Raw genomic sequence first — 21,792 nt, 5'->3', positions numbered from 1 at the left:
TAACTTTAGAAAACTTTTAATAAAAACATATCACATTTATAAAAACTTAATCAGCTCCGATAATAATATCACTCACAGTTTAAAGGGTATAATTTCTTTCATTGTCAATCAAAATTTGAATCGATCTTAGTTAATATGAATTATTCTTATTCCGGTTGGTTATGATGCTGATGAGCAATGAAATTATTTCGTTAAAAAAAAAATGCTAAATTACAAAAAATTCTCCTGTCAATATCTGTCACTATCATTCAAAAACCTATACGTTGCCCCCTTAAAAAATAAAAAAAATATTCACACGGGATACGATATGACAAAATGACTAAATTGCTTTCATCTTCTTCGTCTCCTCCCCAATCCTGTTCATCCCGCACCCTTCCCCGCGCCTCCCTAGACCCCAGCTCCGACTTTGTTTTCTCCACCTGCTCTCCTGCTTCTCCAGCACCCTCACCGCCCTTCAGTGACTGTAGGGAGGAGATCGTGGTGGGTATGGGCTGAGAGCTTGCGAGGGCAAGGCAGCGAAGAAGGGCGAGAACGTGTAGTCGATGAAGAAAAATGAGGAGGATCAGAGTTTCAGGGATGTTTTGGGTATAAAAAATAATGTAATACTGAGGATAGAGACCGGAGTGTACATTTTTTATTTTTTAAGAGATAAAATATAGATTTTTAAATAACATGAGAAAATATGAAAAATGGATATTAACAGAAGATTTTGTGTATTTTAGTCCAAAAAAATAATGGTTCTTTATAATATAATAAAAAAAATAATAATGCCATATTAAATCACCATCATCGCTCTCATGGGCATGGGCTGCAATGAGGCCACAGGAATCCCTAGGACAGCATTTTGTTGTCATATTAATAAGCGGAAACGACGCTTCTCAAGGAGAGAGAAAGTTGTTGAAGCCGCCGAGGTTTGGTGGTGACAGGTGACGCGACTCGAACCCAACGGTGCGTATTCGACCCGCGTGTAGGAATGCAAATGGATCCAAACCCACGACACTTTTGTCTCTGCTCATTTCGATTAATTCAAAAAAAGAATAAAATTAATTCGTCCTAAACTTATTCTAATCCACTAAAAAACACGAGACCAAAGGATCGAAAAAAAAATTCCATCTAATTTTTATTTATCAAAAATTCGTAAAAAATTCATTCCAACGAAATAATAAATTAAATAAAATATTTTAAAATTCGTCAAGAAAACAGGACGGTAGGTGAGCCATGCGTCTTGCTCTCTGATCCGCTCCGTTTGCATTCGTACGCGCACGCGGAAAACAACGGTTGTTTCGGATCCGGGCTCACATACCCGCCCACGTGGGAGACGTGACACGTGGCGGCCCTTCAACGGTCAGCATGGCCCACTCCTCGATGAAGATGCGCGCCAATTTCCCGCGCCTTTCAAAGTCGGAGAGCAGAACACAAACAGGGCGTATTATTATTGCAAGCGTGATGCCAAATTAGATGACAATGAATTCAACGAACTGGACCAAAGACATGAAAATTATTACTATTTTCCACAGTTTAAATTTCAACGGTCTGAAATCGATTCCAGTTGTATATATTGTTATCAGGACCACATGATATTTTTGGGTCAGTTCTGAACTGAACTCCTTTATACGGTATTAGATTCGGTTTAGTCATTATCAGAGGTTAATTTGTATCTTTCTAAACAGTTTAGTATTTTTTCCGGTTCAACCATTATTATTATTATTATTATTATTATTTTTAGCGTGCTTCGTTTATTTCATTTAGAAATAAACTTAGCTAGAAATGTGAACCAACTAGAATTCGAACTTGGGACCTCGGGTACCAACCACCAAACCCTTTGCCGCTTGCTCTAGGGACGGTCGGTCGGTTCAACCATTGTTCAATCGATCTTATCCCGTTCTCAATTGTTGTTCACTTAGCTCTTTCAATCAGATTTATGATATGCGAGGATGTTCAAGTTTTAGAATTTAAATTAAAATTTTAAGACACTGTTATGCAATGTGAGGATAGTGCAGAAATTAAAATGTTGGTAGAGTAAAACTTACTATTCCATGTGAAATAAATCAAAAATGCAAAGCATGTGAAACTTAGATTAAAATCATTCCCAACTGTAATGCAACCACTACATATAATGGAGAAATAAGTTTTAGCACATTAATACAAACATCAGTTTTTTTTTTCAAGTTAATTTTTGGCATCCAATTCCATTTAAATCTTGAACCTTTAATTGTACTTTCGAAAATTTAAGTTAGAAATATGATGAATCAGAGAACTAAACTAGAATACTACTAATAGCGCCAAGTCATCGATGCTATTAAGTTTTCGGCCCATGGATGAAATGATGTACGATTCGGATGATAGTAGTTTTTTAGAATTGTGTGGGTGATTGGTTGAATAGTATGCTCTAACAGATGAAAATGGTCGAAGAGGTAGATTTAATAGCAGAAAACTTAAAAATACCAAATACTTGATGCTATTGATAGTACTGTAGCCAGACTCTAAATTATAATTAGATTAGTTGCACAAAAACCAAGTTTTCTATATGTGTACAAACATTAAACCAATTCTAAGCTAATTAAGTAATTCCTTCACCCATATTTGTTCAACTACATTCTCATTTAAGCTTATTAGTTAGACTAATTGTTTTCCTTTTTTTGGTCCTCTATACTAGCTGGACATTTTAGGACATCAAATGTGCAACCAACTGTGCTAGTCATAATAAATTCGTGCGTGCATGCAGAGGTCACGAGGCAAAGGTAGTAGTGTAGTGAGGTTTGTGTCAGCAATTTAGACTGCTTTGGCGAGTTCGCAGGAGAATTGAACGCATAAAAAGGATGTGATGCACGCTCTTAATCTTGCGAGCTTGGTAGCAAATCCAAACACGTGAGGAAGAGCGTTGGACATGCTCACGAGTCCTGTCTTTACTTTTGACACGAAAATAAACCAGGAAAACTTCAAATATCATTCCTGTGATTTCGTACTTTTTTATTTTAATATCATATGATTTAAAGTGTATCAAAATAGTATTCTACAGTTTCTCACCTTCTCACTTTAGTATCATGTAGTTTCAAGTGTATCAAATTAGTATCCTGTGGTTTCGCACTTTCTTACTTTAATATCCTGTGGTTTAATAATTCGTTAAATTATATACCCCGAAATGGATAATAAAAAGAAAAAATTGAAACTATAGAGTACTAACTTGATACAAAAATAAAATAACAGGGTACTAACTTAATACACTTGAAATCACAAGATACTAAAGTGAGAAAGTGCAAAATCACATAATACCAACTTGATACACTTAAAACTATAGGGTACTAAAGTGAGAAAGTATGAAATCACTTGGAGTATTTGAAGTTTTCCCAATAAACAATCTCACGCCAACCAAAAAAAAAAAAAACAAAAACACGATTTACATCTCAATTGTAAAAGAGTGAATGCATTAATTTTGATCAAATTAATTTAGTACTATACGAATATCTTTTACACCAATGACAGTTCCTACTACACTTCACAATAGGAGGGGAATTATATATGAATAATAATAATAATAATATATGAAAATTATATTTAATATAGTTTTTTTAAAATATCTTTATGACATTAAATTGGTCCTTCCAACGCCCATAGGCGTTCTATCACTTTCTCATGTTCCAACTTTGCTACTCTCTTTGATCCCCTACTTGTCCTACTCGGTTGTACGGTTTAATACCCAATAACATAATGCCACGTACCACTTTCCCCTGCGATAGCTACGAACCAGGTTGTAGCGAATCCGCCTTCTCAAATGAACGAAGAAAGAAAATATACATGGGCCGAGTGCATCATATCATCTCTGCATCGACTAAGCATCTGCCGTTCGTTCTCACCCTTTCAGATCTTTACCGTTCAATGAAATTCACCAAACATTGACAGCGCGGCGGTCTTTGATGACGTGGTGGACCGGGTGGACGAAACAGTGTCCCTGGAGCTAGCGTAGATTAACCCAACAAGTAAAAATATGCCACGTGTTCAAATGATTTCGCTTTTGTATTTTCTTTTTCCCAAATCTAATTCATATTATTATTAATATATTAATTATTATTAAACAAATCAAATTAAACTCCTCTCCCTCTCTCTTTATCTATAAATACCGAGCTCCTCTTCTCCTCCCCCTCCATCTCTCACCCCATCCCCTCTCTCTCTCTCTCTCTCTCTCTATATCTCCCTCTCTCTCTCTCTCTCTATATATATATATATCTCTCTCTCTCTCTCTCTAAATTAGGGTTTCTCCTGAAACCCACGAGGGATTTGGAGCAAAAAGGTCGGGTTTTTGCTCCCTGTTTCGGCCCCAATGGCGTCCATGATGTCCGTGAAGCAATCCTCGGCGGCGCTTACCGCCCACAACCTCGCTAGATCCAAGCCCAGAGCTTCGGCGCTTAGCTCTTCGCTTCTTCCTCCGCTCCCTGCGTCCAAAAACCCTGAATTGGTGTCGGTTTTCTTGCTTAAGCCCTTGTGTCGAACCCCTGTTGAGGGGCTCCGCATCTGGTGCGGGGACCCCCCCGCCGAGCGCCGGCCGCGGGCGTTCGAGTCGGAGCGTCCGGAGGGGATCGAGATCCCGGCCCAAGGCGGCGGCGCCGGCGAAGCCGGGGCCGCGGCGGCTGCGGCGACGGCGACGGCAGCTAAGGCGGCGCAGAGGGCTAAAATCGGGGTCTACTTCGCGACGTGGTGGGCGCTCAACGTGGTGTTCAACATCTACAACAAGAAGGTGCTCAACGCGTTCCCTTACCCATGGCTCACCTCGACCCTCTCCCTCGCGGCCGGATCCCTCATCATGCTCGTCTCCTGGGCCACTCGGATTGCCGAGACTCCTAAGACCGATCTCGAATTCTGGAAAGCTCTAGCTCCCGTATGTAAAAAATTGGATTTTGCTCTCAATTCTCGGATTATCTGTGAAGAAAAAGCTGTTTTTGACATGTAGTTTGTGCGTTAGGTTGCGGTGGCGCACACGATCGGTCATGTGGCCGCGACGGTGAGCATGTCGAAGGTGGCGGTGTCGTTCACGCATATCATTAAGAGCGCTGAGCCGGCGTTCAGCGTGGTGGTGTCGAGGTTCCTCTTGGGGGAGACTTTTCCGGTGCCGGTTTACCTCTCGCTCATTCCGATCATCGGCGGTTGTGCTCTCGCAGCAGTGACGGAGCTCAATTTCAACATGATTGGTAAGAGGAGTATCACAAAGATAAATTTATGAGTGTTTGCTCTTTCATTATGAAACATTTATTATCGAATTAATTTTTCGAAAAAAACTATCTGTTCTGAAGGTATTGTAACAGATCATACTTTTTTTTGTCTTTGTCAAGGATTCAGTCCAAACCTTCTCTTATGATACTTTGATAATAAATTACTCCAAAATACTATAATAATAATATAGTATTCAAAATTTTGGTATTGTTGGTGTTTCTCAGTAGTATTGTAATTGTTCTTTTACTTGTTTGATTAACCAATTCTGTGAGAACTCTTCTGCTGAAATTTGTATGTGGCTCAATCTTTATTGACTCTATGTAGGATGTTGTTGGCCAAATACTCTCTTTTTTCTTTCTCAAGTCATTGTCCTTTCACATCCCCTTTAGCCCTGTTGTGTTGTGTTTTCCATGATAAATACTGTTATGTAGTATATTTATGAACTCTTAAACTGATGAAATCTTCTTGGCTATTTGGTAATCTTTGCAGGATTCATGGGAGCTATGATCTCGAACCTCGCATTTGTTTTCCGCAACATATTTTCCAAGAAAGGGATGAAGGGTAAGTCGGTTGGCGGGATGAACTACTATGCCTGCCTCTCCATGCTCTCTCTGCTCATTCTCACCCCATTCGCCTTCGCGGTGGAGGGACCGCAGATGTGGGCGGCAGGTTGGGAGAAGGCGATTTCGCAGATCGGTCCCCATTTCATATGGTAATTTCTAATTGCGACATTATTTTTGAACTTACCATAGATACTTTTGCTAGTATTATAGATGAAATTTATTATGTTATCATTCACATGCCTCGCGTTTGGCCGATGAATGTCTGTTAAAGTTGCTAAGAATGTGTTTCTCATTCTTCATTCAGGAGGTTAGTGACAGAAAAAGAGAGTTCTTTTGTCGCAGTTCTTGTCCTGTTTCAGAATTCATGTTACCGTCTAGTAATAGGTAGATACGTGTGGTCATTATACATGCTTTACATTGTTTGTGACATGAAGGTTCTAGTGTTTACTCAATTATCTCTTTGTTGGCATTTTCACCATCTACTCTTTAACAATAAACAATCACAAAACAAAGGTAGCACAAAACCAGGGGATAAGTTATTCTCCTTATTATGTTTAACATGAAAAGGGTGGAGGGATAATTGTTACAATCAAATCAATTTATTCTGGTAATGCAACGCTCTTATCTCAAGTTAACCCTGTAATCACTGCAGTCGTTCCACGATGTAAGATCAAATGTAAAACAATATTTGCACCAACTTTCTAGTCGATTGTTAAAAGGAAAGTCCTTGCCAAAGAATTTGTCATCGAATCAAACACCTTTAAACGTTCGCTAACTTAGACAGTACAACATATAATTTTGCTACCTTTTCTGAAACGCATTGTTGTATTTTTTATTTTTGTTCAGTTTTGATTTATTGTGGTTCTTGAATCATGTATGATCAGGTGGGTAGCCGCGCAGAGCATCTTCTACCACTTGTACAACCAGGTCTCCTACATGTCCTTGGATGAGATCTCTCCTTTAACCTTTAGCATTGGCAACACTATGAAGAGGATATCAGTTATTGTCTCGTCTATCATTATTTTCCACACGCCAGTCCAACCCGTCAACGCGCTCGGAGCGGCCATCGCCATTTTGGGCACCTTCCTTTATTCTCAGGTAATTTGATGCCTTTAATCTCCTAATTCTCTTCCTCGCTGTAATTTTAGTTTAACCTTGAATTTACAAGCATCTAGGTTTCATCTTTAATGGCTAAACTCATATGAGAACTCTTCTCAACAAGGTATAAGAGAGAAATAGTAAAATTAAATGTGAAAACGAATGGAGAAAAAGGAGAAAGAAGAGGTGAAGAACTGCCTGCAGTGGTTATTACAGTCTATGATTGAAACAATTTTGCTTGCAGTGTTTGACTGGTCATCGAATCTTGCTCTTCATTCCAATCAGTTAAATACCATTGGATCTAATCACATAATTTTTCTTTTTCTAATTTTGCAGGCAAAGAATTAAACTATTGGAATCCGCACAAGATTTGATGACAAAGTCTCTATCCGGTTCGCTACCCCTAGTAGATTTTCCGGCTTCGCAGAGCAGTAGAGCCAACTTTTCGCAGCGGCCCAGCATATGTAGTATTGGTATTCTAGCATCTTAGTATCAGCAGGTATTTGTAGATATGTTATCATTTTAAATAGTAATAAAACTTAGGCTAGCTTGTCTTGTTTAGTACCTGAGGAAATAATGAATTGTTTTATTTTTTATTGTTTGCATTGTGTTTTTGTTTGGGTGTGTGAAGTGTGTGCATGACATGGTGGGTTGATATTGTTATTGTCCCCATCTCAGTTGAAAACAGCTATTTGATATGAAGAGGGCTGAGAGGGTTTAGCACATGATTGTTGCTTAGTGTTGATACCTATTGTGGATCTCTCTCTCTCTCTATGGCCTTCTTATTCATATCTCTGTAATGCTTCTCTGTTTGGATCAGAGTACTTTGTTGCTGTACATGAGCTGCAACTTGCAATTTGTTATAAATACGTATCTTAATGGAGATTTTTGATTTGTCCCTATTTGGTATTCAAATGGAATACAGAGTATTTCCTTCCCTGCAGTAGCCTGTCGAAATAGGCCTCTCTATTCTCAGAAGCAGAAGTGGAGGTGCTCGGCGACCAACTACAGGTAAAAGCTGAAATGGAATTCTAGAATTGAAAAGTAGAAGCTCCATTTCAAAATTTTGGGAGTATTTTGATGAAAAGAACTGTTTAAGTGTCTTTTGGAGTAATTATGCTTAAACAGCCCTTTATGGAGAAGCTCCAACTAGGCTAAATGTGCTTCTAACATGTTTCAATTTGTTCCAACTAGGCTAAATGCTGGGAGTTACATTAGTAACTAGTTTGATTTATTCACTAAAGCAGTAAGCAAACATCCATGATTTAGGAAACTGAGACAGCTTTGGTCTCTCTCTCTCTCTCTCTCTCTCTCATTTTTTCATGCATAAGCATATATTATAGTAATACAACACAACTTCAGGATCTCATTTAGCCAGAAATTGTTAGCTCACATTGTTTCATCTTGAACACCCAAAAATTAACAGCTATTGAAAACAACCAAACTTAACACTAATCATAATAATCACCATCACCTGATTAACCACCTCTCGACAAAGTTACCACACACTAATTAATGTTATACGAAAAAAATTAGGTGAGGTGAAGAAGGAAAGATCCAGCAAAAGCAACCATATGGTACTTATAACCAGAAAATGTTTACTACTAGCTCACTGCATGGTTGGTAATTAATATCATGAAAAATGCTCTTTATTTGAACTTACGACAATTCTGGGCAGTACAAAACTAAATGGTTAAAGCAGCGAATTTTCTTTTATCCTGTCTATTAGAGGATGCACCAACCATTGTCAACAAAATAGAAGGGAACTAACATTATCAGTGCCAATATTCATTAAACAAAAATTTGAAAATGACATCAATACTTCAGAAAGAACCTCCCTTAATACTTGTTCATTTAAGGGAAAAATAAAAGGCAATAAAGTAACAAACTGGGAGATGCCCAACAAATTAGAAAAGAGATGTACCCTTCCCTTTCTTGTCTCCACCAATCTCAAAATGCTTGCATCTCTGCGTAACAAGATACCAAAGTTAACTAACTACTCAAGAAACAGATAATATAAGCAGCATATTAAAACATAAACGCATATAACTAAAAATAGAAAACCTTAATTGCGTGTTGAGAGTAATGCTTGCAACTCTGACATTGCAGCTTCAACACAATTTTCTTGGTCGTTTTTGCCTGGAATATGTAAAATTACCATGCATTCCTTAGTTCTCCCAAGAGGACAATAATAAATGGATACAAGTTAATCTATTCCACTATCAAAAGTACATAACTTGAAACATCTCTTAATTACTCTAGAGGTACCACTAATGGTAGGAACAGTAATATATCCAGCGTAGTAACGAGTGATTACATTACCTTCTTGTGGAAAACGGGCTTTGTTTGTCCACCATAACCCGACTGCTTTCGGTCGTAACGGCGCTTCCCTTGAGCGGAGAGACTATCTTTACCTTTCTTATACTGAGTGACCTTGTGGAGGGTGTGCTTCCGACATTCCTTGTTCTTGCAGTACGTCTTCTTCGTCTTTGGAACGTTCACCTATAAAACAAATATATTTTGCAAAAGGTTGCATGGGCAAGAACCACCAAGCAAAACTATGAATAACAAGAACTACAATAGCAGCAGAAACGCCGGCGCAAAATAACGATCTGCAATGATATACGAATCCTCCACAAACTAAATCATCCAGCAATGTCCACAAGGTTTCAACCATTGCAAAAGTTTGGATCTTTGCAATTGACTATTACTAGCAAGAAGGTAGTTCAAAGGTTTCATTGGCAAAATTCAAAGAACTGAATGAAAAATAGGAAGTCCAGCACTTAAGGACCAATATTTCCAGAGCTGGCAAGTGACAGGACTCTTGACTTTTTAAAAAAAAAAAAAAACTCCTTTTCAAATGTTTCTGTCGCTTCGTAGTTTGATAGATCATTCCACAATAACAAAGTTGGATTGGAAAAGCAGATGAAGACATTAAGCACTTCAATAGTAAAATTAGTAACCGGGTGTGCCAATTGCCATATTCCCTATTCAAGTATAAGCTTTGCTCCGATAAAGGTTGAATAAGAACAAGCGCAAGCTAATCAGTTTTCTAACGAGCAAGCAATAGATGAGCAACGTAACAAGAGATTAAAAAATGCAAAGGTCGCAGGCATGCAAAAATTATACTATACTGAAATTTTGAACTAATATATTACATCCAGTTTAGCCCCTACAATCCCCCAGCTACAGTTCAACCTAATAAACACCTGTTCCTTGCACCAAACTACATGAACACCTACTATTTCTTTTCCTTTGTACTAAAAAATTTTTTATAGTGCCAAACTAATTCAACACTTAAGCAGCAAAACTTAAAAATTTATTTTAAAACCAATATATAATATGCGATAACCAATCTCCCAATTTCGTGACTTTTACCTTCATTAAGCATCCGATCCAAACCCTAGAATGCAACAAACACTATGAACCCAAATTCTACAACACAAAGAGCACCTATATGTTCCGGATCACAGCATCAGCATCGTTTACTCCCTAAAATCGTCAATTTTCAACTAATATTCCTGGCAAAGCTATGATATTTCGATCTAAAACTTCCTCATTTGATCGTAAAAGCGTACGATTTGGATCTAAGCGAGTCATATTACCATGATTGCGCCTAGGGTTTAGTCTCTCGGATCCGAAGTATCCTCCTCCGATTCCTCTTCGAGCGGCCGGAGACGGTGTAGACGACGAGGGGTTTATGTATATATATTCGTGGAGGTGAAGAGAGTTAGGGTTTTCACATGGATTTTTTTTAAAATTCCATATTTGCCCTCAACTTCGTATCAAATTACTCTAAACCAGACTTCAAGACGAGAAATTGTTGCCTGGACCTGGTCCACTATGGACCGGTCATGTAAAACATAGCTCGGAATCTTTGCATCTAAAAAATTCACAAGTTTTTAATTGTACTTTCTTAGTCTAATGTATAATAATAACTCTTTTTATATTATTGATTTTTTTGAATTATTTATTCTGAGATACTAGGATGCAGAAAAAGTCTACATATTAGATATCCAAAATTTTGGAAATATATTTTTAAAATTTAACGTGTGATAATTATTTTAATGATGTTTTTTTTTGCTACTTGTTGGGACGAAATTCGATGACTTGATTCAGCCTCCTCTTGAAATGCAGTGGGCGATCATTAACCAGGTATTGAAATTTTTATCTTCCTATAAAAGATGGTTGATCAAATGATATTCGTTTTTATCCGAGCATGAGTTGTGAAATCAAACAATCTTTGTTTTTTTTTTTTCCTTTTATGTTATACACTGCTAATTCTTCGTATATACCTTGTGCAAATAAGTATTAGCCACATACGGAGTAACTGAATTAATCATTATAACCTAGTAAATTGGATTCCTATGAACTAATGATTGACACAGGCTTTTGACGACTCGGCATGATATACCAAGATATTATTGAAGCTTGAAAATTTAGAGACATACCACCCATTTGGCCCTTTATTCCTATTTGGATCGATTTCATTGATTTTTAGTTGGTAACAACTAACAAATAGATATCTTCTTAGGCTTCGTTGGTTCGGAGTTAAGTAAGAATTAGTTATTTCAGGGATAGAATTAAGTTCAGGGTTAAGATGAGATTAGAGTAATTTTGTATTTGGTTGAGTATTGGGTTTAGTCCAGATATAAATAAAATAGTGTTTGGTTGGGGTAACTGAAATAAGAAGGATAGTGGGTTGTTATAAATAGAAAATAATTTTATATTTAAATTTAAATATTTATAATTTATAATTAAAATTTTAAATTTAAGTTAATAACTTTAAAAATTTAAAAAATTTAAATAAAAATTAATTTTTAAATCTCAAATTCAAAAATTTTAAGTTCTAAATTTTAAATTTATGATTAAATTTAAATTTAAAAATATCAAATTTTAAATTTTAAATTTAAAAAAATAATAATATAAAATTTAAAATTTAAAACTAATAATTTAAAATTATATGTCTCAATTTTAAACTTACAAATACAAATTTAAATTTAAAAATCAAAATTTAAAATTTTAATTTTAATTAAAAAATTGAATTGGGGTGGGATTAACTTTTTCCACCCCAATTCTATGGGGGGTGGGGTTTGTTAACGCCACCTCTAACGGGTTATCTTAGGGGGGGTTTGTTAACTCCACCCCTATTTTATTGTATTTGGGAGTAACTTCGGGATTAAGGGGTTATTCCCCCATTAACCTCAAACCAAACACAGGCTTAGAGACTACTTCTGCAGCGAAAGGACTGGAGCTTTAATCATCCACTAACTGATTTAGTTATCAGTGCAAGAACCAAGTTTTGTAACTAAAGTGATTAACCTCAACAACTGTTGCAAAATCCAATCATAAATAGTCTGAGTATTTATTTCGATAGCGACTATGTTCATTTAATCAAACAGGGGCTTTCCATGTACTGGCATATTGATTGAGTAGCTTAAATAAGGATCTCTCAAATTTGGTGGACCCCTTTAGTGCTCCCCAGATCAATTTGCCATATAAGAGGTGGCTAATTATCAACCTTATGCTCTCTTTGTGGACCTCATGTTTGAAAAATCACATATTACCTAAAGTAAGGCCATTTCTTGTTGGATAAGAGACATTTCGTGAAACTCACGACATTTGAAGTGTCTAGTTCTAGTTCTATGAATGTGAGATGGATGATCATTTGCCCATCATAAATGTTGTATGATAGGTCCTCCTAAAAGTGAGTTTAATTTTATTGGGAAAAAAAACATCTATTTCACATGTTGCTCAGAGATTGTGGCTATATATAGCCACTAATGCTCACTCAAATTGCCAAAACAAGTGAAGAGTTAAAGTTTTTTTGGAATAAATTTTACCACTAAATTGAGGTGCATCTTTCCACCAGTTAGGATGAACTGAACGAAGATGATTTGGATGATAGTATTAAGATTAAGTGCCTTTCCGCCTCCTCGACGAGCATTCCGACACAAAAATACAAAGAGAGTATACAAGAATGGAAAAAATTGACTAATAAATATACAGTCTCACCTCTTTTCCAGCCCCATCTTCTGCTCAAGATCTCACCTATTTTTTATGCATATTATTAAAGCGAAGCATCCATTCTGGTATCTCTTTGTGCTTATATCCAGTAATCTTCAGTGGACCATGAATTGTTAGAGACCTCAAAGGTGATACATCCGGAAAGATTGCATCGGAAAGACATACTGCTTATATTCATTCTTTATTTTATAATTTTTGTTTGTCTTTTTTTGCAGATTCCGACGCAATCTTTCCGGATGTATCACTTTTGAGGTCTCCAACAATTCATGGTCCACTGAAGATTACTGAATATAAGCACAAAGAGATACCAGAATGGATGCTTCGCTTTAATAATATGCATAAAAAATATGTGAGATCTTGAGCAGAACATGGGGCTGGAAAAGAGGTGAGAAAATGTATATTTATTAGTCGATTTTTTCCATCCTCTTATACTCTCTTTGTATCTTTGTGTCGGAATGCTCGTCGAGGAGGCGGAAGGGACCTTACCATGCTTTGTAAGGCACAATTTCCATTTCGTTCTCACCTTTAAATTTTCATGATTCAGTTCCCAAACTTGACATTCCATCACAGTTAATAGTCTTTTTTATCAATATGTCATCATCATAAAAGTAACTTTTCCGACTTCTTTTCATATGATATACTCAATTTGGTTTTGATGGCCTTTTCATAGTAGTTGCAGGACAATTTTCTTTCAACTTTACACAAAAATTCGACAGAAAGGTTTGATCGAATAGAAGTAAAAGACTAGAGATTCGGTCATAACAATTTAGAGATCGAAGACCAAATTGAAACTATATTAGAAGGTTGATGACCAATGGTGCATTTTATTATTGTAGTAACATCAAAGTACAGCAAAAAAAATCTAGACCAAGATGTAAATATAGTCGAAAACTTATTACCATCCATACCTGAGAAAGCTATATGGATATACAATAAACCTTCTAAAACTTATGATGCAAAGATACATATTGATTGTGTTTTATCCATATTTTGCCCCAGCATTTAAACTAAAAGGAGATAGGAAAACAAAATAAGAGGGACGAATGCGTGGCTCTTTATGACTCGTGTTTCGCTATCTACACTGCAGGAATTGAAACTCTACGATAGAAGCTGTACTTCAAGGTACCAACAGAGAAAGCAGACGATAGGAAAAAAGAAACTTAGGACCTAAATATCTATAATAGGCTCTCCGATGGTTAAGTTCCTCTTCACGGTATATGGCAGGTTGAAGATCTTTGCTGTGATGAACTTGAAGATCTTGTTCACATTTATGTTGTGGGTAGCACTCGAAAAGAAGAGAGTTGCTTTCATTGCTCTTGCATATGCCCTGGCCTGAGTAATAATAATAATAATAATAAGCATCATTAAATTCAAGTTTTAAAAACCATGCTATGAGCAACCAAGGGCCTGTTTGGCCTGACTTGAGCTTTTGAAGAAAGTGCGGCTTCAAAAGCTCATCCCAACATCTTGCCACAACAAAGCTCCAATCTTCGGGGTAAAATTTGTTTTAAAAAAAACCTTAACAGACCGTCCCTAGCGTAAGTGGCAAAAAGGCTTGGTGGTTGGTACCCGAGACCTTAGTTCGAATTCTAGTTGATTCACATTTCCTTTTAGAAATAAACGAAACAAGTAGCATGCTACCTTTCTCTCTCAAAAAAAAAAAAAAAAAAACTCTTAACTTTTCACTTCTTTTGGCAATTTGAGTGAGCAACAGTGGCTACAACCACAATCTGAGCACCATGTGAAGAGATAGATGTTTTTTTCCCAATAAAATTGAACTCACTTTCAGGAGGACCTACCATACAACATTTATAATGGGCTAATGACCATCCATCTCACATTCATGACACTAGACACTTCAAATGGCGTGAGTTTCACGAAATGTCTCTTATCCAACAAAAAATGGCCTTTACTTTAGGTAATATGTGATTTTCCAAACATGGGGGTCCACAAAGAGAGCACAAGGTTGATACAAATTGATCTGGGGAGCACATAAGGGGTCCACCAAATTTGAGAGATCCTTATTTAAGCTACTCAATCAATATGCCAGTACATGGAAAGCCCCTGTTTGATTGAATGAACATATTGAAATAAATACTCAGACTATTTATGATTGGATTTTGCAACAGTTGTTGAGGTTAATCACTTCAGTTACCAAACTTGGTTCTTGCACTGATAACTAAATCAGTTAGTCGATGATTCAAGCTCAAGTCCTTTCGCTGCAGAAGTAGTCTCTAAGAAGATATCTATTTGTTACATACTAAAAATCAATGAAATCGATCAAATAGGAATAAAGGGCCAAATGCGTGGTATGTCTTTAAATTTCCGAGCTTCAATAATATCTTGGTATATCATGCCAAGTAGTCAAAAGCCTGTGTCAATCATTAGTTCATAAGGATCCAATTTACTAGGTTATAATGATTAATTCAGTTACTCCTTACGTGGTTAATACTTATTTACACAATGCATATATGAAGCATTAGCAGTGTAATAACATAAAAAGAAAAAAAAACGAAGATCGTTTGATTTCACAACTTATGCTTGGATAAAAACGAAGATCATTTGATCAGCCATCTTTTATAAGAAGATAAAAGTTTCGATCACCTGATTAATGATCGTCCATTGCATTTCAAGAGGAAGCTGAACAAAGTCATCGAATTTCGTCCCAATTAAGATAGAGATAGATGTCTACATTAACGAAAAAAAGAATAAGTAACTATAATAGCTGAAACAATATTCAAATATCTTTCTCAAAAACTAACTCATTCACTGTAAACTTATAGATCCCCAAAATTAACTACCTAATAAGATTAGAGTAGCGAGATGTAACAAGAAGATGATCAAAATGTATTACCTCATTCCATCTTCTTCCCCTTTGATACCATTCAACAACACTGTAGCAAGTAAATGATACCAACAACAAGTAAAAGATCAAAGACTATCATTTCTCCAATATGTTCTATTTGTTATATCTGAATTTAGCACACAATACGGAAACCAAAGATGCGCTTGAATTAAACACTCTGACCGAGATTCGCACACCACTAGTTACAAATCCATATAAATTGTGAATTCGGGGACCATGTAAAGATCAAAATAAGCATCAAAATACAGAGATAAAAATAGATAGGACTAACTTATTTAGCGTGCAACGGCTCGTAAGATCGAACATGTAGAGAATCGCCGCAGCATCTTTGCAAGCAATGGGGACGTGATCCAGGAATCGGCTATCACCTTCATGAACACATATAAAAAATACATCAGAAAAAGTATAACTTTTTTCTCCAAACAAGTTTAAAAAGGTTCAAAGTGTTGGAGCACAGTGATAACAAATACACACCTGCAACATCCCAAATAGTAAACCCAATCCTAACTCCCCTCACCACCAAAACCTTATCCATCAAATTAAGCCCTGTTAGCTGTAGCCCCCTCTGCTCCTCCCCATCATCACCGCCCGCATACTTAATCTTCAATCAACACAAACAAGTTAGGTTAATTTTAAACCCTAATCGCCCGAATAAATTGAGATTAAACAACAAAGGTGGGGTTTTCACTACCATGAAGCTCGTTTTGCCAATTCGACAATCACCTAGCAAGCTAATCTTCAGGGACACGAGATCGGCGTCGGCGTCGGCGTCGGCGTCGCGGTCGGGGTCGGGGGGCGAAGGAGGAGGTGGGGGGTCTTCGGCTGCGGCGGAGGCCGTGGGAGGCGGCGGAGGAGAGAGGGGTTGGTAGTGGCGGCGGCGGCGGACGAGGAGGGCGAAGAGGAGGCGGACGAGGCGGCGGAGGAAGCGGTGGGCGCGTCGGAGGGCCTTCATGGCGCGGCGGAGGAGAGGAAGGGGACGGAGCGGCGAGGAGGAAATGGAGGTTAATAATGGTGGGCTTTATATTATTATTATTATTATTATTATTATTATTATTATTCGTAGGTGGTCGGATTTTCTCTCTCTAGTCCTATCCCCCTCTCTTACGTGGGGATTTACTGGGTATGCTTGGAGTATAGACCAGAAACACAATTTTTTTTTTTTTAATAAGAGATCTTAATTTTTAACAAACCTCAAAATTATACATATGCTTTTCAGCAATAATAAAAGTTTTGGACTTTTTCACTTTGAAAACAAAAGCAGAAATATTCGCTGTTTATTATGCGGGTGCGGTGGTGCACGAATAACTTCATGCACAGGGTCCACGAATGATTTCTTTTTGTGCATGATTTAGTTAATATTATTATTATTTTAATTATTATCCGTTGTTATTGCCGTTGCGGCAACGACCGGGCTAGTGTGAAAAAGGGACTACGTGCGGGGCGAAGACATAATACGCACCACCCAAAAAAAAATTTTAAAAAAATGAGTGGGTCCCACATGTCAGTGTCTTGTTCATAGAATGTGACCACTATAAAAAGAGTACTTTATTGGTTATTAGTCCAAAATGTGGTTATCAATTGAATCCGATAACCCGATAAAAATATATAGTCAAAGTGGATTTGGGTTCTCAAGATTTGAGCTCACTATATATATTTGTTTGGTATAACTTTTATGTCCCGAACCGACCGTGCCTAGCGTCGCAAAGAATTTAGTAGTTGGTACGATGGTATCCGAGATCACAAGTTCGAATTCTAATTAATTTACATTCTCAACTAAGTTATTTTTAAAAAAAATAAACGAAACGGATAATATCCTTTCTATCTCTCCAAAAAAAAAAAAAAAAAAAACTTTTATATCTTAGAGAACTCTATTCACACAGCAGTTTTTAGATTACTCTATATTTTACATGAAATAACTATCCAAAATTTTATAGGTTATAAAGATTCGAACACCTCCACAAGGAAATTAAGAAAGTATACACGTTGAGTTAATCAAACAACATTGGTGTTAACATGCAAATATACATGCATAATCAACTACCAAGCTTATTCCGAGAATAAAATTAAATCATAATTAGCTAGCGATGTCAACTTTCTTTGGCTTTTTAAAAAAAAATATAACAATCATGGGGGCATCAAAGAAGAGATCGGGGTCCAAATCCCCGCTAATTAACAAGTGTTCGATCGCTCATCAGATACAACAAAAAACAATTCTAAGATGCAATTAAAATATTATGAATGTATAATAATATGCTTAATTTATGTTCTTGTGTTTCTTGTGAGATTTTCTTTAATTTTGAAATGGTTGTTATGTCCCCTTGGAGCTAATTAATCACCAACCAAGTAATTAAATAGCCATTAATTGTCTACATCCATAGCTTATGTAGAGGTTATGTAGATGTGCAAGGGTGGAAGAACCCAACAAAAATGGTGTATAGTTTAGTCAATCAATAGTTGGAAAAAAAGAAAGGATGGTAATGATAATGAAAATTGCTTGACAATGGACAAACCACACCTGGCTTGTACAAATTATTGTCCTTTCCTGTTTTTTATTGTCCTTAGCCCAGGCTTTTATTGTTTTTTTATCTTCTTTTTTTTTTTTTCTTTTTTTGTCATGTTTCTTTACTTGCTCTTTGCTTATTTATTTTTGGCTAAATTATTGAAAACCTTTCTGTCAANTAATAATTAACTAGTGATGTCAACTTTCTTTTTAAAAAATATATAACAATCGTGGGGGCATCAAAGAAGAGATCGGGGTCCAAATCCCCGCTAATTAACAAGTGTTCGATCGCTCATCAGATACAAAAAAACAAGTCTAAGATGCAATTAGAATATTATGAATGTATAATGCTTAATTTATGTTCTTGTGTTTCTTGTGAGATTTTCTTTAATTTTGAAATGGTTGTTATGTCCCCTTGGAGCTAATTAATCACCAACCAAGTAATTAAATAGCCATTAATTGTCTACATCCATAGCTCATGTAGAGGTTATGTAGATGTGCAAGGTGGAAGAACCCAACAAAAATGGAGTATAGTATAGTCAATCAATGGTTGGAAAAAAAGAAAAGATGGTAATGATAATGAAAATTGCTTGACAATGGACAAACTACACCTGGCTGGTACAAATTATTGTCCTTTCCTGTTTTTTATTGTCCTTAGACTAGGCTTTTATTGTTTTTTTGGAAAACTTCAAATACTCCGTTGTGGTTTTATTTTTTCTCACTTTAGTATTCTGTGGTTTAAAATGTATCAAGTTAGTACCTTGTGATTTTACACTTTTTCACTTTAATACCATATGGTTTAAAATGTATCAAGTTAGTACCATGTGGTTTCGTACTTTATCACTTTAGTACCTTGTGGTTTCGCACTTTATCACTTTAGTACCCTGTGACCACAGGGTACTAACTTGATACAAAAATAAAATCACAGAGTACTAACTTGATACACTTTAAACCATGGGATATTAAAGTGAAAAAGTGCGAAACCACAGGGAGGGTTTTTAAAGTTTTCCCTTGTTTTTTCCTCTTCTTTTTTTTTTTCTTTTTTTGTCATGTTACTTTACTTGCTCTTTGTTTATTTATTTTTGGCTAAATTGTAAAAAAAAAAATTATAAATATTTATTTTTTCACTTCTCGTTCTAACTTTCAAAAATTTATATTTTACTTTCTATGTATTTCAAGTTATTGCATTTAGCTTCCCCTCCACTTTCTTTAGAATTTCATCACTACTCCGTTTATTTCTTATAATTTATACCGAAAATGTCTTTCAACATGACAGAAAAATATTACAATTTTATATTTTTTCTTACAGAAGAAGTAAGAGTAATTTGGTCATTTTACCCTCTCCATTAGCGTCATTTCTGTCCGAAAATATTTCTAAAATTTTAAGAGGACAAAATGTAGATTTTAAAAGTCAAAAAGAAAAATAAAAAAGAGAGGATTTATAGAAAGATTTTCTATAATTTAGTCTTATTTTTTTCATAAATGCAGCCTCTATTTATCCCCCCCCAAAAAAAGTTTGATACAAATTATGGCCTTTTCTTCTAGTGGGTCCAATAAAGTACCTGTCAAGTAATGACTTATTCTTCTTTGTATGGTTGTTGAAATAAGGGAGTGATCATGAAGCAAACCACATATAGAAACCTAAAAACCCTAGGCACAAGATAAAGAACAAGGAAAAATGATATTAGTCATCAAATCCTGAAAGGAGATCCACTCTTCTTCTTTGTTTTTTTAATGAGTTAGCCTCTAGGCCCCAACACTGAAACCTTCCAATATAGGTATTATTATTATTTTATGATCCAATAAATCGGAAGCACGAACCCGATTAGTAAAAGTACAAGCACAAGATTAAACTCTCAACCTCCTGAGTTAATGGTAACCCTAGTAACAATTAGTCGGTTAAGCCGATAGTAGTTAAAAGAAGACCCACTTATTAGCTTTGCTCTTTTTTTTTTTCGTTCTCTTGAAAGCGAAAAAGAGAGAAAGATAACAAGTTATCTACTTCATTCCTCTTTTTTAATAAATAACTCAGCTAGAAATATAAAGAACTAGGTTTTAATTGACTGTGCTTGGTNTGAAAATATTTCTAAAATTTTAAGAGGACAAAATGTAGATTTAAAAAAAAAAAAAAAAGAGAATATTTGTAGAAAAATTTTCTATAATTTAGTCTTATTTTTTTCATAAATGGAGCCCTCTATCTCTCCCAAGGAAAAAAAGTTTGATACAAATTATGGCCTTATCTTCTAGTGGGTCCAATAAAGTACCTGTCAAGTAATGACTTATTATTATGGTAATGGTTGTTGAAATAAGGGAGTGATCATGAAGCAAACCATATATAGAAACCTAAAAACCCTAGGCACAAGATAAAGAACAAGGAAAAATGATATTAGTCATCAAATCCTGAAAGGAGATCCACTCTTCTTCTTTGTTTTTTCAATGAGTTAGCCTCTAGGCCCCAACACTGAAACCTTCCAATATAGGTATTATTATTATTTTATGATCCAATAAATCGGAAGCACGAACCCGATTAGTAAAAGTACAAGCACAAGATTAAACTCTCAACCTCATGAGTTAATGGTAACCCTAGTAACAATTAGTCGGTTAAGCCGATAGTTGTTAAAAGAAGACCCACTTATTAGCTTTGCTCTTTTTTTTTCTCGTTCTCTTGAAAGCGAAAAAGAGAGAAAGATAACAAGTTATCTACTTCATTCCTCTTTTTTAATAAATAACTCAGCTAGAAATATAAAGAACTAGGTTTTAATTGACTGTGCTTGGTACGGTCGGTCGCTTATTAACTTTGTTGGTTTCCTTTTTGAAAAAGCATAGGCTATTTGGTGCCTATTGCTCTCATATGAGAGCTATGCTTGCCAGAGCTTATCATATGTGGTCCATTTCGGTCCATTTGTAACTTAGGGTGGCACCTAATCATAGAATAGGAATACGAAGAACAATAGGATAACTATTCATTTGCTTAATGAATTCTCCAATCAAATTAGTGATGATATGATACAAGGAAGTACAGGTCATGTAGTGGAGGGCAACTAATTAAGTTAAATGGTCTACCAACCATAAGTATTATCTCTAATCTCCAATTTAGGGTGGTTGTTAGATGGAGACATAAACTAGTTGGATGTGAGGCCAACTACTCTAATAAGAGATTTTAGCTAGTGTAGGAACCACCATGTTGACAATTTGATTGCACTCAAAATTAATTCGCGGGTTGCGGTCAAGCGACATGATTGAAGGTTTAACAAAATTGATTCCCATTCTGAAAGAGAAAATCATAATCTTTTGAGAAATTAGGATTTGGTCCTTAATTTCTTGCTTTAATTGTAAGCGAAAGATTTCAGAAAGATCAGGGAGATTTGTAGACAAATTACATACCATAGTCACCGCTATGTATAGATTTTTATGCCAGTGGTTAACAACAAGACACCATTGTAGATCTTTGTGGAGCAATCAACCTTTTCCCGGCACACGAGTTCTGATTTTTTAAGGTCCCTACACCCAAAAGAAGTTTAGGAGGTTCCTGA

General features: G+C 36.0%; 2 protein-coding genes across 4 annotated transcripts; one reads left to right on the top strand and one right to left on the bottom strand.

Moving 5' to 3' along the window:
- On the top strand, nt 4,162-7,703 carry LOC109714900 (glucose-6-phosphate/phosphate translocator 1, chloroplastic-like). 2 transcript variants are annotated; one of them, XM_020239630.1, is made up of 6 exons: nt 4,162-4,873; nt 4,958-5,183; nt 5,695-5,917; nt 6,653-6,866; nt 7,203-7,246; nt 7,333-7,703. In XM_020239630.1, exons 1-5 carry the CDS (start codon nt 4,319-4,321, stop codon nt 7,212-7,214), a joined length of 1,230 nt encoding a protein of 409 aa, XP_020095219.1. In that variant the 5' UTR covers nt 4,162-4,318; the 3' UTR covers nt 7,215-7,246; nt 7,333-7,703. The 2 variants fall into 2 exon arrangements, with proteins under 2 accessions (XP_020095219.1, XP_020095218.1); XM_020239629.1 differs by having other exon boundaries at nt 7,203-7,703.
- Nucleotides 8,503-16,770, bottom strand: LOC109714901 (60S ribosomal protein L44-like). Of its 2 annotated transcripts, XM_020239632.1 has the most exons (7): nt 16,451-16,770; nt 16,234-16,360; nt 16,031-16,127; nt 15,748-15,787; nt 9,189-9,368; nt 8,931-9,005; nt 8,503-8,833 (listed from the first exon to the last, which is right to left on the bottom strand). In XM_020239632.1, the coding sequence occupies exons 1-7, from the start codon at nt 16,709-16,711 to the stop codon at nt 8,774-8,776; spliced, it is 840 nt and encodes a 279-aa protein (XP_020095221.1). In that variant the 5' UTR covers nt 16,712-16,770; the 3' UTR covers nt 8,503-8,773. The 2 variants fall into 2 exon arrangements, with proteins under 2 accessions (XP_020095221.1, XP_020095220.1); XM_020239631.1 differs by lacking the exons at nt 15,748-15,787; nt 16,031-16,127; nt 16,234-16,360; nt 16,451-16,770 and adding an exon at nt 10,472-10,626 and having other exon boundaries at nt 8,563-8,833.

This window comes from Ananas comosus, linkage group 9 (genome assembly GCF_001540865.1).
Source record: "Ananas comosus cultivar F153 linkage group 9, ASM154086v1, whole genome shotgun sequence".
In the NCBI taxonomy this organism is placed as follows: Eukaryota; Viridiplantae; Streptophyta; class Magnoliopsida; order Poales; family Bromeliaceae; genus Ananas; species Ananas comosus.
Note: the sequence above shows the minus strand (reverse complement) of the source record. Positions and strands in the feature narration are given on the sequence as shown.

Excerpts from the sequence above, each read along its gene's own strand:
- LOC109714900 (XM_020239630.1), top strand. The coding sequence starts at position 4,319 with ATGGCGTCCATGATGTCCGTGAAGCAATCCTCGGCGGCGCTTACCGCC. Across the intron at positions 5,184-5,694 it reads GCTCAATTTCAACATGATTG|GATTCATGGGAGCTATGATC; the intron begins GTAAGAGGAGTA and ends TAATCTTTGCAG. Across the intron at positions 5,918-6,652 it reads ATCGGTCCCCATTTCATATG|GTGGGTAGCCGCGCAGAGCA; the intron begins GTAATTTCTAAT and ends ATGTATGATCAG.
- LOC109714901 (XM_020239632.1), bottom strand. The coding sequence starts at position 16,711 with ATGAAGGCCCTCCGACGCGCCCACCGCTTCCTCCGCCGCCTCGTCCGC. Across the intron at positions 16,128-16,233 it reads TACTATTTGGGATGTTGCAG|GTGATAGCCGATTCCTGGAT; the intron begins GTGTGTATTTGT and ends GTGTTCATGAAG. Across the intron at positions 9,369-15,747 it reads GGGGAAGAAGATGGAATGAG|GTGAACGTTCCAAAGACGAA; the intron begins GTAATACATTTT and ends TTTGTTTTATAG.